At 57.2% G+C, this 18,497-nt stretch overlaps 1 protein-coding gene across 1 annotated transcript; it reads right to left on the reverse strand.

Moving 5' to 3' along the window:
• Positions 1–2,171: 2,171 nt before the first annotated feature.
• INSYN1 (inhibitory synaptic factor 1) lies at positions 2,172–14,779 on the reverse strand. The gene is made up of 3 exons (XM_033109421.1): positions 13,954–14,779; positions 12,840–13,561; positions 2,172–2,998 (listed from the first exon to the last, which is right to left on the reverse strand). Exons 2-3 carry the CDS (start codon positions 12,993–12,995, stop codon positions 2,276–2,278), a joined length of 879 nt encoding a protein of 292 aa, XP_032965312.1. The 5' UTR covers positions 12,996–13,561; positions 13,954–14,779; the 3' UTR covers positions 2,172–2,275.
• Positions 14,780–18,497: the final 3,718 nt, after the last annotated feature.

Raw genomic sequence — 18,497 nt, forward strand, 5'->3', positions numbered from 1 at the left:
GGGGTACTCTGTAGATTTCTTCTCCCTGACTGTTGTAAGGTGAGAGACTGTAAGTCTACAGTCTTGCCATTGGAGAGCAAAAGCAAGTCCCACACTTCTCTCCTCGGAGCCAGCTGTGCCCATACCCAGGGGGGACCTGCCCTGGCCCCCCCCCTCACTGTCTGCTGGCCCTCCCTCAGGGGTCCCCAGCATTCATCCTTGAGCCAGGGGCCTATCGCTGATCAACACCAATTGCCAGAGTGTCCTGGAATTGACGGGGCTCAGACCCCTGGCTCTCAGGCCTGGGCGGGAACAGCTAGCCACACACCCCTACCCTGGATTTCCAGCCTGCAGGCTGCCTCCTGGCTGGCTTTTTAGGGCCCGAGGGAGAGCTCTACACTGCAGAGCAGGCCTCCTAGGCCTGGCCCATCTCATCCTGACAGCACCCTCAGCATGCGCTCCAGAGTGGCCAGCGCCGTCTGTCTGTCTCCCCACCCACGGGGTGGGACAGCACCTCCTCTGGCTCCATGGTGGTGCTGCCAGGCTGCTGGCCAGGCTCTCCGGGGCCCCCACGTGAGGAGCGGAGACCCCCCCCGACAGACGCTGGCAGGCTGTAAAGCTGCCTTAATTGAATGTGCAGCAGGCAGGCCCTGAGGAGTGATACCCTCGCAGTGCCACCGCCACCACCTCCCTGCTCTGAGCGAGTGGGAGAGAACCACGGTGTGGCCATCTCAGCCGCTGTGGGGGACAAGGCCAAGCAGTGACCCAGGGACGGCTCCCAGGAGGTGGGACTGGCCTCTTTCCCACCCCACTCAGGCTCACTGTCCTGGAAGATATTGGCATCTGGGCTGGGCCCACTGACCACAACACAGGACCAGCGCCTACGCATTTACCCAGTGCTTTCACAGTCCCCATCTTGTCGAAGCCCCACAGCCGCTGGTGAGGTAGGTGAACACTATCAGACCCATTTTATAGATGAGGTAGATAGGCTCAGAGAGGCAAATGGACTTGTCCAAGGTCACACAGCTACTAGATAGCAGAGCCAGGAATAGCTTGGAAAACAGGCTCATAGAGGGCAGGGTGGAGCCGGCTCTGTGACCTTGGGCCAGTTTCTTAACCTCTCTGAACCTCAGTCTTCTCATTTAGAAAAATGGGGATAGCAATATTTCCTGTCTTGTCAGGTTGAAGATTAAATGCGATGATGCTATAAAATGACTCGGCATAGTAGTGGCATAGAGACCTGCTCAATAAATGCGAGCAGTGACTGGGATTCTTATCCCGAGGGTATTCAGATGTTGTCCTGTGTGGACCTGCCCCAGGTGAAGCCCTGGTACCTCTAGGTTCTCATCTTGTCCCTGTTGGTGTCATTCAGGACCTGCCAAGGCAGGCTCAGGGTCCCAGTATGGAGGAATGAGGGAAGAGTGAGGCCATTTCTCCCCGGGGCTGCCTGCCTGCTGACAGGGGTCGGGAGCCTCTCTGGCCTGGTTCACGGCCCCAGGCCGTGGCTGCTGCCTGTTTTCTCACGTGGACCTCAGTATTGTTCCCGGCGAGGTCAGGGGCTGGCTGAGGCTCTGCCATGAGTCTTTGATCCCTAGACACCAGGCTGAGCATGGAGGTGAAGGGTTTGGGAGATGTCCGGTCTCTCCAAACTGCTCAGCCCAGCCCGGTCCTCCAGGGTCTGTGCAGGCCGAGGTTCCCAGAATGGAAGGCCACCCCATGAGAGCAGCTTGCTCCTTCTCTGTGTCCCGGGCAACCCTGAGCTTGGGGGTAGGGGTGGGTGGGGTCGTACATATCCGGGTAGGTTTGCCTTTGGAAAGGAGAGGCAAAGCCTGCCTTAGAGCAGAAGGCAAATGGTCTTTGGCCCAGCTCGAGTGATGCCACCCCCGACCCTGGGTGCTATGGTCTCCTCCACTCATGCTGTTACCCCCGTCTCGGACATCGCTGCTTGAGAGGCTGCCCTCAGGAATTGAGAGGAATCCCTCAGGACACGGCCCAGGCCAACAGCTAGACTCAGGAGCCCCAGGTTAGACCTCCCCCACCTAATTTACCTCCTTTCAGACACCCCCTTCAGGAGCCCTGCAATGAGCGAGGAGGGAGGAGAGAGTTTCTGGGCACAGTGTCTGGGACCCAGGAGGTATCTTGGTGTCTACGATGAACTCCGGGGAAGCTATGGGGCCTGCGGGGCTGGATCCTTAGCATTTTTACATTTTATTATGACTGCGTTTGTTTAAATATATATATGTATATATATATTTATAACTCTATGTGCCCACCCCCTCAGTGCCCTCCCTGGCCCCTAGTTTTTGCCCTTGGCTTTCTGTCTGGTGGCCGTGTAGGGCAGCGTCGTCTGCGTGCTCTTGTCTGACACCGTTTGGGTGCTGCTGTTCCTCGTGACCCTTCGGGTCTGCTCAGGGGCCAAGGTGGGGCCTGAGTGGGGGCCAGTCAGTGGAGAGCGCCGCGGCTTGTAGGGGGCTGCGGAGGTCTTGAGGGGGCCCGCGTGGGCCTCTGTGCGGGGAGGCTCCAGGGACAGGCCCGCCTCCTCCTCTGCCGCTGCTTCCTCGCCGTCGCCCTCCTCATCGTCACAACACAAAGCATGGTAGAGCACTTTGTCGCTGAAGCGCACCCTCTCCCGCGTGCCCGGGGTCCGCTGGGGAAGCTGGCCCTTGGCTGGGCCGGTGCTGAAGGCCTCCTCGCTGGACGAGTCCGGGGTCTCCACCTGCGGCCCGTTGGGGATGTGCAGACCACCGTTCATGAGCCGGTAGTCAGGGCCCGCCGCCAGCCGGGCGGGCTCGGGGCCGTCCACAGAGTCCGAGGGCGTGGAGACGTCCAGGAAGGAGTGGAACTCCCAGCTGTCTGATAGGATGTCGGCGGTCATGAAGTCCAGGTGGCCCAGGTCAAAGGGGCCGCCCACACCCGCCTTGTCGCTGCTGGACGTGCTGCTCACAGTGGCCGTGGTCCAGTCATCTGGCTCCAGCTCAAAGTCGAAGTCTGACGTTAGCTTATCAATCTGGCTCACCACCTGGCCAGGGAAGGGCAGAGGAGTGAGAGCAGCCAGGCCAGATATCACCTAGGTGTGAGCATGCGCCCATCCCCCGGCTCATGACCCCCCCAGGATGGTGACTGGACTTGAGGCCACAGGCTTGTGTGCCCTGTGAGGGGCCCAAACTGGACCTGAGTAGATAGAGCTCATTCTGGCCATTCCCATTTTCTACTCCTCAGTCTCTTGGGGGGACCGCCTTCCAGCCCTGCACTCCATCCATTCACACACCCTTGCCCCCCAAAGCCAGCTGTTATTCTGGGGCCAGCCTTGTTGCTCAGAGCTTTATCTTCCTTTGACTGAGAGGGGATGATTTAAAGAGGGCTGAGAGACTCCAGCCAGTCCGCTCAGTGGACAGATGAGAGGCCCACTCCCTCTCAGAGAGAAAATGATGTGGGGTGACCAGGAAGCACCCTGGACCAGCCTGTGCAGCTCATCAGTGACTGTCCCCCAAGAGTCTCCACCACCCCACCCCCATGTACCCCAGTAGAGAGCAATCCTGGCTTGTTAGGGAAAGAATAAAACAAACATTATTTGGTAAGCAATAAAAATGAAATCCATCCTGGGCCTAGAGCTGCCTGTTAAGTGCTCTTGGGGTAGGAGGGCAGCTCAGCTTCAAGGACCCTGCGCCCTGCCCACCCACACAGGGAAGCCCTGCCTCAGGGCACCCCCTGGCCTAGGCCACTGTCAGCGCATGAATCAGGGGCAAAGATGGTGAGGGAAATAGGGAGACCCCGTCAGACACTATCAAGACGAGGAGACAAGCTTCAGGCCAAATACAAAAACAGCAAAACAACAAAAGTAAACTGCAGGGGCCAAGAGACCCAGACACAAAGCCACTCAGAGTGAGTCACCAAGCCCAGGGCCAGCTTTCCAGTGTTCTTACCCGGGGTCAGAGCAGTCAATGAATTAATTACTTAATGAAGTCCCTAATCAAGAAAACTTTGCTGAGGACTCCTGCTGTTCAGGGCTGTGCTAGGTGTTTGGAGAGGAGTGGGGGTAGGGAGTGCCCCAAAGGTAAAGAGGAAAGCAAGGGCAAAACTGCAGGGCCAGGAGTCTGGGTCAGCGCGCCATCTGCTTGGTCGGGGTCAGGGGGTCCCACACAGGTGACCTGGTCAGTCAGTTTCCCTCTTGCTCCTTCTCTGTCTCCTGGGCCGCTTTGAGACGTGGGTGGGGGGCGGGTAGGGTTGTACATATCCAGGTTTCAGTTCCTCAGTCTGTAAACGGGGAGTTGGGTGAACTAGTTGATCTCCAAGGCTCCTTCCCTCTCTGAGATTCTAGGACTCTGTTTATAGGAGTGACTTGAGAAGCTGTTTTGGGGTATCCATGCCTAGGGACGCCCACTCCCCACAGCCCCAGGCCAGGGTGGCTGGAACACTTGGCTGAGGCCTGCAGAAAAGACACTTGGGTTCCAGACTCAGCTTAGACATTGCTTTGTGTGTCTCTGGGTGAGTCACAACCTCTCTGGACCTCAACTTCATTCGCCACCAAGTGGGTCTGATAACCCCTGCCCTGCCCACCTCACCACAGCTTCATAAGGAACAATGAGAAGGGCAGCGCCAGGGCTCTGTGGGTGCTGGTGATACATGGGACACCATCTCCCATGTCTGAGCACCTGCTATGTGTCAGGCTTTCCACCTGAGATCATCGTCTCCGGGGGCACCAGGCCCTGGGGGTGCGGAGCTCCCTGCACACCGCTCTGAGCGCGGCTGTGGTTTCCCGGCTTGGACAGGCAATGGGCGTAGGGCCCCACCCTCCAACCTGGCCACCTCTTCTGACGTCCCCCGACCCAGTGTCTCCCCCACCACAGAGAAGCGCACATCCCCTAGAAGCCCTCGTTCAACCCAAGCCCCACCTGAGAGCTGGTGGGGACCCTAGCCTAGAGTGGGGGTTCTCAAACTGGAGTGTATGAGATCAGCCCACTCCCCGAATTTCTGACTCAGTAGGTTCTGGGTGAGGCTCAAGAAGGTGCAGATCTAACAGGCTTCCTGGTGTTTGGAGACACACTCTGAGAACCACTGGCCTAGGTCGTGGGGATTTTAGCTGATGAAGAACTAGCACCGGGCGTGGCGCTGCACCTCTGGTCAGCCATGCCCTCAATTAGACTCCCCTGCTCAAGCCGGCTGCTGAGCGCCGTCTGCTGCTTCAGAGGGGGCAATGCTTGTAGGAATCTGGAGATAAACGACTGGCTGTGATGGCAAAGTGTCCTACGGTCCTGGACACCCCAATATTGCCTGCCCCAGCCTTCCCTCCAGTCCTGGCTGAGCCACTCCTTCAAGAAAAACGCGTCTGTGTTCCATAAGGCCCAGGAGCCAGGACCGAGGACCTGGGAGTCCCACAACCTGTATCTCCTGTCCTCCCACCTCCCCTCTGGCCCCCTCACCTGGTTTGATAAAGCTGCTTTCCTCCTTCCCTCCCTCCCAGGGTTGGCTGAGGCCAGTCCAGGCTGAAAAGCTGGGCTCCCAATGCCCTGTGAGGAAGACCCAGGATGCACAGGCCAGGAGCCTTGAAGTCTTTAGGCGCAGACACACTTTCCCCAGCCAAGAGGCCCTTGCTGGCCACCTGCGCAGGTGACCTTCACATTTGGGCCCTCCCCTTCTGCCTGAGAATGCCCCTCTCTGGTTCCACCCGAGGGGTGTGGATGGAAGAGGAAGACCAGGGCCTGGGTTCAAGTCCCAAGTCTGCCACATCCTGACTAAGCAGCCTGAGGCAGGTAATATCCCCTCTTCAGGTCTCGTTTTCCTCTCCTGTCAAGTGAGATGATGTTCTTCTCCTCACCCGGGGGCTGGGGATCCAACAGAGCTGAATGTGTATTAAGCTGCAGAGTCGGCACCACCCGCACCTAAGAACCTGGGAATTTGGAACCTCCCCTAGGGTCCAGCCTTGGCTCCCAGCCTACCAGCTTTGTGACCTTCTCCAAGTTACTCAGTGTCTCTGTGTGCACATTTCTTCATCAAAGAACTCTAGTAGTACCTAGTGTTAGGGCTGTGTGAGGGTGACTCGATGCACAGAAAGCCTGTAAAACAACGCAGACTCCCAATACCCACCATGCTAACACGTGACCAGGCCCCTGGAGGCAGTCGGTTCTTCACCAAAGGAATGACGCCCTGATGGGGACATTTCCAGGGCCCGTGGTGAAATTATGGGACATAGTGGACCTTTCAAACCTCAGCACATGAGTGGCACTACGTTCCCTACAACAAGGCTGTCTCCGGACAAAAGTAGAAGTTTCTAAAAGCCAAATGGTTGAGGTCCAGAGGCAAATCTAGCTCAGTCCGTTAGGTGGGACAGCTCACGGCCACTTGATAAATGACACATGTAAGGATCAGAAAGGGGAGTGAGGTGCCAGGGGTATCCAGATTATATACAAGGCCTGGTCAGTTCACTGGTCCCTGGTCCCTCATTTCATGGGGCAAGTGGGAGGGCAGGGGTGAGGCAGGCCCCAGGCTACCTGCCTATTTGCTTTGGATGTCTTGAAATCTGTGATTTCTCTCTGAGATTTAATAATCATTTTGCCTACATGTAATTTGAGATTGTCTTGGAGTGCAGGGAAAATAATTATATACACAGAAGGAAAGAGCGGGAGAGAGAGAATGGAACCATAAAAATGACAGAATCCCAGAGCTTCAAATCCAGAGGGACTGGAGATCACGTTGAGTCCACCCTTCTCACTGTCTGGGTCAGTGCGCCATCTCACTGTGCTTGCTCATAGGGAAACTGAGGCCCAGACACTGGAAGGAGCTGAGCTGAGACCAAAAGTCGGGAGTCCTGACTCCTGGGCCTGGTCCCTAAGAACATGAATTACCTGCTCATGAGGGGGCAAGAGGGAACACTAGAGATGAAGGGCAGGGCTGAGGGCTGAGACAGAACCTGCTGGGGAGGTCCCAGGTCCTGTCCCAAGTGTGTCCCCATCTCTGTCCTGGTCACAGCCTCAGCTCCCCTCGCCTGAACAACTGCACCCACACCCATCTAGTCTCCCCACTGGCTCCCGCTGCACGCTGTATCCAGGGAACTTCCTAGTCAGCTAACAGGACCACAGCACCCCTCTGCTTCTAGCACGTCCCTGCTCCCCAAACTCCTGAGCCTCCCAAACACCACCCCACACCAAATCTGGCCAAGGGCCCCTTGTTCTCCAGCCTGGCAGGCCTGCCTCCTCACCACCGCTGGACACCGCACTGAGCTCACTTCTGCTCTGGCCTCACCTGAATGCCTCCGTCCTTTCCTACCCCATCTCACTTCCATGAGGAAGGCTTCATTGAACCCCAGTTGAGGACAGGTTCCCTGGGAAAGGCTCTCAAAACACCCCGTACCCATCCTTAACAGAGTGTCCAGTATTTATCGCTGCTACAGTGTTATGAGTGTGCATGGTATAAGGTGGTGGATGTGTGTCTCCCCGTGAGACACTGAGGCCCACGGGGGGGAGGCCGGGACATGCGCTGCTCACCACCGCATCCCAGTTTGGTACAGGGATGGGCACCCTCTTTACAAATACAGCTGTTGAATGAGTGGATGAGTTGAGACAGCTTAATACAAACTGCTGGAGGCTCCTTTTCAGAGAGTGTTCTACGGTCCTGGACACCCCAATATTGCCTGCCCCAGCCTTCCCTCCAGCCCTGGCTGAGCCTCTCCCTCAAGAAAAACGCATCTGTGTTCCATAAGGCCCAGGAGCCAGGACCAAGGACCTGGGAGTCCCACACCCTGGATCTCCTGTCCTCCCACCTCCCCTCTGGCCCCCTCACCTGGTTTGACAAGCTGCTTGCTCCTCCCCTCCCTCCCAGCTCCCCAAGCAGCTGGTTACATAACTGGGGATTCTGCATTATTTATGACCACTGATTATTTTTTAATTCTGCGATTACGTTATTTATTGTCTTTCTGGGGGCTGTGGTGTGGGGGAGGGGGCTTGCGTTGACTGTGATTCATGACTCTCCTCCTGCAGTTTGGCCTAATTGGCCAGGGAGCTTCAGGAATCTGTCCGGAGGAGGAGGACAACGCAAAGGGGGGAAAGAGAGGCGAGAAAAAAGAAGAAGAAAAACTCCGCACAATTCTTGCTGAGCTGCGGGTGATGGAGCTGACCCACTTTGGCACAGCTCCTGGTCCCCAGCCTCTCCTGCTCCAGCTGCTTCCTGGCTGGGCCCTATTTATCTCATGCCCGCACGGCCTCTGGCTTCCCTGGCCACCTCCTGTGCAGCACCTTGCCCATACGATGGCACAACTACCACTGTGCCTGGTCCCGGAGCAAATCAGGTGGGGGGTCAGCCCCAGCGCTCAGGCTACAGAAGGGTTGTGGCCATTCCGCCGTCCTCCTCAGGTAGTTAGGCCACAGCCTGCAACCATGTCTTAAGCTACGTCCTACCCAAGAGCCAGTGAGGGGCGAGGGACCCCAGCGGTAGACACAGGAATATCGTGAGTCCCCATGCTGAGCGACATCTGGGGGGGCGGGCAACCAAGAGGAGGCGGCTAAGTACTTGCTCAAGGTAAGCTCAACATCTGGGGGGCCAAGGACGAGGGCCCCTACCGCTGCCCTTGGGGGCTCCTGGTTGGTAAGGGACAGAGAGACAGGTTCCCACCCTGAAACACAGCCAGGAGATTCCTGGAGAGCATGTGGGATTCTCACTGGGGACAAAATCCAGATTCTGTGCCCGGACTCCCTGCTCCCTCTGCGACCTTACCTCCCACTCTTCTCCTCCACGTTCACTCCACTCCAGCTGCACGGGCTTCCTGGCTGATCCTGACCATGCCCAGCAAACTTCCTCCCCAGGACTTTACATTGACTACTCCCCCTGCCTGGAGACTCATCCCCTAGATATCCATTTGACTTGGACCCTCATTTTCTTTGGGTCTCTGTTCAAAAGCCATCTTATTGGAGACCCACTTCCCACCTCATTCTCTCTTTCCTTTCCCTGATGGAAGACGGCGGGACTGCCTACCTCAGGGTGCCAGTCAGGAGGCCAGGGTCCTGGCTCTGACCTCTCTGATCATGGCCAAGAAGCCGATGTGACTCCAAAAGAGCAAGGCCTTATAAGTTGCTGAGGAACAGGGCAGTGCTAGAATAGGTCATCAATAATATCTAACAGATACAGAGTTAGTTCTGGGCCCATCACTGTGCTAAGTTCATTTTATATAATTTCTCATTTAATTCTCACACCCACCCTAGGGCTGGTGGGGGACAGGAGGCATAAACTTCTGTATCCTCATCTCACAGATAGAAAACAGAAGCACAGAGAGGTAAAGTAACTTGCCCAAGTTCACACAGCTAAGGGGGCGGAGCTCATATTTGAACCAGAGACACCTGGCTGCAAAAAAGCCCCTGCTCTTAGCCCATAGGCTGTGCTGCATCTCTCAATTAAGATCCACAGAATTCTGAGGGGTTTAGAGAGTGTGCTGGGTTTGGCCTGGCCCCCTGGAACCCTGGGGAACCCAGGAGAGAGGAGGGCTAATTAACAATTGACCGTCACGTGCCTCTGCAGCACAATTTTAGCTTTCAAGGCACTTTTACATTCCTCACCTCCCTGAGACCACAAAACTACTTTCCCCACCATGGGACAGGACTTGCTCCCTGTCCGCCTGGGGAGATGGGGGCAGAGTTGCAGAAGGATTTGGGAGGATGGTGGGAGATGTGGAGAGGGAACTCCAAATCCTGTAGGGGTGTGAGTAGGTGTTGGCCCCCCACTGCCTGCCAAGCCCCCGGTAAATCCTTGTAAGATCACTCTGAGGTGTAATTATCATCATCCCCATCTCAGAGATGAGCAGACTGAAGCTCAGGGGCCTGCGGAGGAAGTGCTTTAGTGTCTGGTATCTTCCTATGAATCTCAGGCTACGTGCTTGAGGATGAGGAGGCTCTGCCATGATCAGTGGTGCTCGGGGAAGAGAGCGGCCGACGGAGAAGGGGGCAGATGGCAGACGGGATACAGCTGAGCCGTTCCTTTCTGCTGGCCTTGCACCTTCATGAGGCACGCTGTGCTGTTCCCGGGCAGTCTTGTATGTGAATCTTCCCTTCATCCCGCCACCTGATTTGCTTGGGGATCAGAACCTGGCTGGTGAGCCCTGAGCTGGTGCTGCCTGGGGAGTGGGGTGTGATGAGAGAACCCTCTCAACCTTGGGCCTACCCACGCCCCCCACCCCCATTGAAAAATGCCACACAAAGAGACTGAGAAGGAGAGCCAGGCAGATCCAGCTTTACAGCTCCCTTGGAGGACCAAGAGCCAAAATCACAGGTTCCAGGGAGGCTGCAACCCTTTACCCTAAAGCAGAGCCTGGCGCCCCTACTTAGTAACCCCATTCCCGACAAATCCCATCCCACAGGAAGTCGGCTATGGCATCTCTTCTCCTGCCTGGGCCTCACCTTCCCCAACACTTCCCTCTGGCCATCACCCCATGTCCAGACCCTGCCTAGGGGATGGGGAAGCTCTGAGGCCTGTCCCCCCTCCCAGCTGGGTGCCATTGGCAGCAGGCATGTGGTGGCATACGGGGTAGATTCTGGTTGCCTTAGCAACCTGCCAAAGTCTTGGGTGAAGGCACATGGCCTACAGGGGGTATGGGGGAGGGGACTCATCTTTCTCTGTCCTGGCTCAGGCTTCTGGGCTGCACAGCCTGAACCTGAAGCTGTGCTGCTCAGGACATGGGAGTGGATGAGTGTGCATGCTGAGAAGGGAGGGAGGGACAGCTCAAAGATCTGCAAGTAAATCCTAGTGCTTTTGATCTTTCTGCTCCTCCCGTCCCCCCCCAACCCCCCCCCCCTTCCCGCCATGGGCCCGCTCTCCGAGCATTGCAGCATGAGCACAAAGTATTAGCTCTAGAAGGTCCCTAACACAATGGCAAAGGTTGCCGTTTAGCCCACCTGCTGAAGCCCAGAGTAGGCGCCAGGAACCTGGGTTCTAGGCTTAGATCTGCAACCTCTTAGATCTGAGGCTCTGTGACCTCTGCACAAGCCCCTATCCCTGTCTGGGCTTCAGATTCATCAACAGTAAATGGACAGGGCTCGTCTGGATGACCTGTGAGACGCCTTCCAACTCTAGATGGCTACGCTGGGGCGGGGGGCAGATGCCTGGAAGCTGGTCACTTAGGAGGAGGCACTGTGCTGTATCAAAGCTGACTCCCAGGCTTAGAGTCAGTCCTGGCTCTTTCTGGGTGGGCCTGCTGGGGCATAGGACCCATGCCCCTGCCCAAAATTGAAACTTTGGACAGTTCCCATGACTCTGACAGAACTACAAAACATCTGAAATAAGACGGGGGGACGAAGAGGTGATGGTCGTCCTTTGGACCAATGAGGTTGGAGAGGAGGGGTTGCTCAGAGGCATGTGGCCGTGGCCACCACTATTCCCCAGAGATGTTCAGCCCAGATCCTGGCCAGCCCCGTCCACACGCAGAAGCACTGCCACCTCTCCACCTGCAGCAGCACCCATTCTTGCCTCCTGAAGAAGGCCTTCCTGGCAGGCTCCACGAGGCTGATGGGCAGAGGGGCTGCCACCCAACCTCAGCTCTGGTCCCAGCATCTCCACTCCCGACACACCTCCCTCCAAACACCCCCAGCTCCTTAGCTCTCGGGCCAGGCTGGAAGGCCCCTTTGCCAGTCCGGATTTGGTACCCACCATCACACCTTCTCCTCACTCCTGCTAGAGCCCCATCCTTCCCAGCTGGCTGGGGAGAACTCGAGCCCATAACTCTGGTTCAATCACTCTCCTGGCCATCTCTGCAGGGGCTCTGCTTACAAGGAGTTGAAATTTGCCTAAAGCCCACCTGGCTTGCGTAATTGTACCCAGTGTGCAAATTCAGGCCAACAGCTCAGAACGCTGGTCATGCATTTTGGGCTCCAACACAGCTCAAGGGGCAGGGCCAAGGAGACATGTGTACCTCATTCCCCCGGCAATGTGGGAAGCGGTAATTAAACCAGGCTCCACTTAGAGACAGAAAGGGGCACACATCCCTGGGTCTCTTGGTAACTTTTCAGCCTTGGAAAAAACATTCAGAATTGTGGGATGGGAATACATCCCTTTAGAGGAGATTCCTGCCCCTGCCAATGTACACATGAACTCTGATACCCACTAGCAACCCCCTAGACCCATTCCTGCCTCAGAGCAGGGAGGACATGCCGTGTTTCCCAGAAAATAAGGCCCGGCCAGACCATCAGCTCTAATGCATCTTTTGGAGCAAAAATTAATATAAGACCCGGTATTATATTACATTATATTATATTACATTAAGACCTGGCGTTATATCATAGTAAAATAAGACCGAGTGTTATATTAATTTTTGCTCCAAAAGATGCATTAGAGCTGATGGTCTGGCTAGGTCTTATTTTCGGGGAAAGACGGTAGCTGGTTTTAATATTTCCAGGATCAAGGGTTCTGAGTATCTATGTGATCTCTGGGGAATGCTCTGAGCTGGGCCCCCGAGCAGTGGGGACTGCCCCATTAGAGCCATCCACACTCTCCAGAGCCCCTTGTGACCAGCTCAGAATCTGGAAGGCAGATGGTGGGGTCAAAGGTCAGCTTAGATTCCAGAGGAGGGTCTTCCATAAAGAGGCTATGGTGGCACTCAGTGGTATGGGCACCCTGGCAGCCGCAAGTACAACCACAGAGCCAAGGGCCCACAACATGCTGCTCAAGCAGCCTCTGCAACATCAAGACCCTTCCAGCTCTGGGCTAGGGGAAGGTTTTTAGCAAAGTGGATTTGGGGAAAGGAGAACAAGGAGGAGGTACGCAGCAGAGCGTGCACACAGTTTGCGTCCACACACGCACACACACACTGAAACATACATGTGAGAGGACATTTTTGTGCCAGGCCCAGGAAAACTGGTCTAAGGTCCGTCTGGCCGCTCACTCACCTCCCTGAGCTCCTTGGCCACCTCCTTTAGCTCCCGCAGGATGCCCTCGAGCTGCCCGATGACCATCTTCATGCGCTGTCGAATCCGCTCGCGCTCACCACCACTGCTGGGGTCGTCACTGGGCTGCCCGAGGTCCGGGGTGCCCCGAATGTTCATCCTTTACCACGTGGCCGCAGGCTTGCCCATACTCCCCCCAGCGGGGCACACACTGCGTCTGCCTCCACGGAGCCCCCCTCGGCCAGGCAGAGCTCCACATCTTAACGGCCCCCCAGCCCACCCTGGCCCTGGGTGGCCCTCACCCAGCCCCTGCCCCCTGTCACTCCACCTCCTCTGCCTCTGGGTGGGGAATGGGACCCCCAGAGGGAGACAGAATCTGACAGAGAGGGTCAAGGTGAGGACACGGAAGGGCAGGGGGAGGGGCCTATGGTCTCAGGAGTGGCCTCCAGGACTTGAAGTGCCTGTGGGTGTGCGGGGCTGATGTCTGGCTGAGCCTGGACACAGAGGCAGGGGGATGACTCTGCAGGGACTAAGGGTAAGAGATGCCCTTGGGTTCGGGGAAGGCAGCAGCAATCCCCTTACAACTCCTGGGCAGTTGCAAGGCGGAGGTCTCCGGATGCAACTGACACCTGCAGAGGGATGGTGGCTGGGGTCTTCCAGAGGTGGAAGGGGCTCCAGACGTGGGTAGCCCTGGGAAGGGAACTGGATTGGAGGAGGGCAGCCCCCTGCAGAGAGAGCGAGCCTGGCGTCAGCCCTCCCAGGCTGCAGCACCAGGCAGCGATGCTGCTGCCTCCCTCCTCTCCCCAGTCTGCACCCTTCCTCTCTCGGGATTATTTTTTCTTTATGGGGAGGGGTGGTAGAGGCAGATGGTCTACAGAAGGCAAAGAGGGAGCCCCTGCTTTAAAGGCAGAAGTCCTCAGCCTGCAATGGGGCACCGCACTCCAGCTCCCCCCCAACCACCCCTCCCCAGCTAGGCCTGGCCCGGCAGATTCACCAGAGGGTCTCCCCAGTCTTGTATCTTCCTTCGTAGTGCTCTCAGGGTGGCCCCGTTCCCAGCGGACCCTCCCTTCCCCAGTCCCGCCTTCTCTCAGAAACCCTGCGCCGCTCCAGGACTCACCGAAGCTGGGGGCACCGGCTTGCCTTCCGAGCAGCGTCGGGGGCCAAGCCCCAAGATGAGGTTGGGGGGCCCCCCAGGCTCCCTAGGGCGGGCTTCTCTCTCTGGACCCTTCGGCCCCTGCCCTCAGGGAGGTCCTCAGAACCGACCCGGGAGACATCTGGGCGGTGGGAGGGGGCGGGGCCTCCGCGCTCCCAGGATGGGGGCCGGAAAAATCTCCCCTAAACGCCGCCGGGCTCCGGGTGGGGAAGGAGCGAGGGTCCGGCGGGCCCGGGGCTCCGAGGCCACAGGTGACCAGGGCGCAGGGCGACCAAGGCGACGCCGGGCCGGTCCCAGCTCGTTAGCCAAAGTCGGAGGGATCCGAAGATGCCGGGATCCCCTCAACCCGCGCCCGGCGTTCCCCAGGCTTGGCACCGTCCGGGCTTCGCTCTGTCCAGTCCAGAACCGCCGGCGCCGGGCCCCGCGGGGTCTGCCTTGCCCCGAGTGAGCTGGCACCGCTGGGCGCCCGGGACGCGCGCTCAGCCTGGACCCAGGATGTCCGCGCTCCCGCGCCGGCGGCGTCCGGGGCAGCAGCGAGGGTCCGCGCAGCCCAGCCCAGGGCTCCGCGGGCGGCGAGAGCGCTCCCACCTCTCAGTCCACGGTCGGAAAGGTCCGGAAGCCGCCGGGCCCCCAGGGAGGGGCGGCGTCCGTCGCGGGACCGGTCCCCGCGGGGCCTGCCTGAGAGCGCGCAAGACAAGGGGCCTGGCCCAGCTGGGTTCGGGGGCCGGGGCGCGGACGAGAGCGGCGCCGGGCGGAAGAGAGGAGGCGACACGAGCGAGAGGAGGAGGCGCGGCGAGGAGCGGGGAGGGAGGAGAGGGCGCGCGGCCGCCCAGCCGGGCAGGGCGCACGGGGCTCGCAGCCTCCGCCTCGCGGCCGCCGCCTCCCGCCGGCTCCCTCCGGGCTCGCTGCCTCGCCAGCCCCGGGGGTCGGGTAGCTGCCGGCCCGGCACACAGGCGCCAGCTGGAGCTGGGCCTCCCTCTGCGGCCTCTCCCTGTCCTGCCCCGCCGGGCTGCGCGGCCTGGGCCCGCTCCTCGAGCGCCCGCCGCCCGCCGCCCGCGCTCAGCAGTCCCCCGCCTGCCCCGCGCTCCCCGCCCGACTGGCCGCCCGGGCGGGCGCTGCTCCCTCCAAGGCCGCCCGGCTCCGCGGCTCCGAGCGCTCGGTGCTGGCAGGCAAGGGCCGGCCCCGCGCTCCGGGAGGGAGCTTTTAAAGCGACACACACGCCTCCCAGGACCGAGCGCCTAGCGGGTTCTTCCAACCCCGGTGACGGGGAGATGTCCTGAGCTGGCGGGGCTAGAGGCAGATAAGCTCGGGGCCCCGCGGTCAGCGGGCTACAGACTTAGTTCCTTCCTACCTCTCCAGACACCCCCATTGCCCCTTCCCCCACTGCAGTGCACCCCACGCTTCCCTTTTGGCTAAGTTTCCCACATCCAGATTCTCCCCTTCCCCCACCATGCCTCAAACAACCCTAGATAGTGCCTTAAATCAGATTAATTCAGAAAATAAAATACGGACAACCTTTACCGAGCACCTATGGTGCCAAGCTCTGGGCTGGGAGCGGCTGAGAGTCGGGAGCTCGGCCGATGACAGGTTTGCGTTAGACTCAGGTCACTTCGTTCAGTTATTCATCCACTTACTCAACATGTATTCCACACCTTCTGTGTACCAGACCGCAAGCTAGCCTCTGGGGTTACAGGAAAGAAAGCAGCATTTGAACAAGCTCACAGCTCATGGGGGGACATTCCTGAGTAAACTGAGGGGTGGTAAATACGGGACAAAGGCAAGTTCTAGAAGCAATGGTAGGGGGCGGGGGGGGGGGCGGGGGAGGGCAGGGAAGGGCAGGGAGCAACCTTTTGGCGGGGCCTGGCAGGCTGTCTGGGGAGCCAAACCTGAGCCGGGTGGCAAAGGGAAGTAGGAGTCACCCAGGTGACTGTCGTCCTGGGGAAGGTAGGGTGGAGCATTCCAAGCAGGGAGGAGGGGGGAGAGCAGAGCTCAGAAGCAGAAGTGAGGGGAGCGGGAGTTTGAGCCAATTGTGGCCCTTTAGAGACACCATTTTGACAGCTCTGTGGAAGGCGGATTAAAGGAAGACCAGATTCTGGAGAGACCCCGAGGTGAGGCGGTGGTTAGGAGCTTGGATTTTATCCTGGAGCAGAGGGGAACCTGTCCTGCTTGTCCTCCCAAGATATCGCTCTAGGGCATGTGGCTGGTGGACCTGAGGGCTAGGCCACAGTGGGGAGACCAGTTAGGAGGCTGTTACACAATGGAGCTGAGAGGGGAGGGTCTGGGGCAGCAGCAGGGGTGGAGAGGAGGGGATGCTTTGAGAAGCAATTTAGGAGAACATGGCAGGACTTAGAGACTGGTTGAACTTTGAGAGGAAGGGAGAACCCAGGATGCCCCTGGGTGACAGCTTGGGAGCCTGGGTAGATGGTAGCACCACCAGTTGAGTTAGAGAACAGAGAGGGAAGAACAGGTCTGGGGTGAAGAAGAGGAGTCCAATTTGGGACAGGTGGAGACATCCTGAAGACAGTTGAGTATATGAGTCTAAGCCTGGGCTTGAGAGTATTTTTTTTTAAATCATCATTAGAGGGGATGAGATTGAGCAGGCAGAATGTGTAGACCAGTAACAAAAGCAGTAGATCCAGGCTAGAGCCTTGGGAAGGTCTCTGAGGAAGATGGACAGGAGCTGTCGGGGAGGTAGGAGAGTAGGGCATCATACAGGCCCGGGAGGAGAGGCTTCGGAGGAATCACGTGCTCAAGTGTCTGAGGAAGCAGCTGTGAGAAAGGGATGGAAAGTGTCCACTGGCCTGGGTCCGTAGGAGGCCACTGGTGATGTGCCAGCGGCAGGCTTTTGGGGGGAAGGGAAGGAAAGTGTTAGGAGCCAAATCACTGTACATTGAGAGCCGAGTGACTGGTGAAGAATAGGAGTTAGTGAGTAGAGGTGGCCAAAGTTCAAATGACAGGGTTGTAGAGATCTTGAACTGGTGATGGATGAGGGCGCAAAGGAGATGGGGCTGGGTGGTGGCTTGAGGCTAGCCCATGGGCGACTGGAATTCCAGTGACAGTGATTGTTGTGCATTCGTCCCCACCATCCATCTCCAGAACTCTTCATCTCGAAAAGCTGAAACTCTACACCCAGTAGACACAATACCTGCCCATTCTCGCTCCCCACCCCTGGCCCCTCGCAACCACCATTCTACTTTCTGTGTCTGTGAGTGTGATTACTCTTAGGTACCTCATATAAGTGGAATCGTACAGTCCCACTAATCACTTTTGTGGAAGCTGTAATGTTAAGGGATGACCAACCTCAAAATGGGCTGAACCTGAGGAAAGAAAATGAGTTTCTAGTCTTAGATCCATGAAGCCATCTACCCATGTCCAGTTTGGGGAAGGTGAGTTTGAACTGGGGGTGTTAGGGAACAATGAATTCAGTTTGAGAGGATGGGATGTGACTGCTTAATACCTAATTGATCTTGGGTCCCATTAATAGAAGTAAGGTGTTTTTAAAAAGGGAGGTGACATTTCTTCTGCCATCTGTGTGGATCAAACTGTCTAAGACCTCAATTCACCGGGTATATCTAGAGGAGGGGAGAGACCGGTGCATATGTCCTATGAAGACGGGTTGGGCTGGTCAGAGCAGGCTGGAGAAGAGGAATCTCAGAGGGGGTCTCTGATTGTAAATCTCCACAGGGCTACCAAAGAGAGGGAACAGATAGGTTCTGGGTTGTTCTCAGGCTTGCCTTCCTCAGTATTTGAAAATTGACCCATCCCCTCTTCCCTCCAACCTCTGTGACTACCGACCCAGATGTCCCATCCTTCAGATTTCTGCTTAGATCCACTACCCCACCACCCGTTAGCCTTCCCTGGTCCTTTAGTCAACAAAAAGAAAGAGAAGCACTCTTTTGGCCCTTAACCAAGTGTTTCCCAGGATGTTCATTTAATGTGCTAGCTGTGTGATCTTAGGCAAGTCACTTAACCTCTCTGAGTGGGTATAAGGAGCCCACAAATATTTTTTATTTTTTCCTGTATTGACTATTATGCCAAAAAAGGAAAAAAGAAAGGTTGTTTTCTACTGTCTCTTTGACTGAGAAAAATAAGAGTACCTACTTTCCAGGGTCATTGTGAGCAGGAATAGGACAATGAACGTGAAAGTACTTGGTCCAAAACTGGGCACCTGGTAAGTGCTCCATAGATGGTAGCTGCTCTCAGCTCTTATTAATAGCTTCTTGTCTGTAAGCCTTATTTTCTTATGAGGCTGTGAGCTCCCAGGACGGTGTCTGTGTTGTGTCTGTTCTGTCTCTCACATAGACCAGTGGAGTGAAGTGTGACAGCCAGTGAATTTACTTTGGCCTGTTTTCCGTCGTCCCACTTTTGGCATCCCTTCCTTTGGGAAATTCCTCCCTGTCATCACATAGACCTGATGGGTTGTTTGTTAAAGTTCCACTACTCCCATCGTGCCCACACCAGTGTCAGCAGGTCGGCATATGACCCAGACAGCACCAATCATGGAAGCC

The sequence above is a fragment of the Rhinolophus ferrumequinum genome, chromosome 6, assembly GCF_004115265.2.
Source record: "Rhinolophus ferrumequinum isolate MPI-CBG mRhiFer1 chromosome 6, mRhiFer1_v1.p, whole genome shotgun sequence".
In the NCBI taxonomy this organism is placed as follows: Eukaryota; Metazoa; Chordata; class Mammalia; order Chiroptera; family Rhinolophidae; genus Rhinolophus; species Rhinolophus ferrumequinum.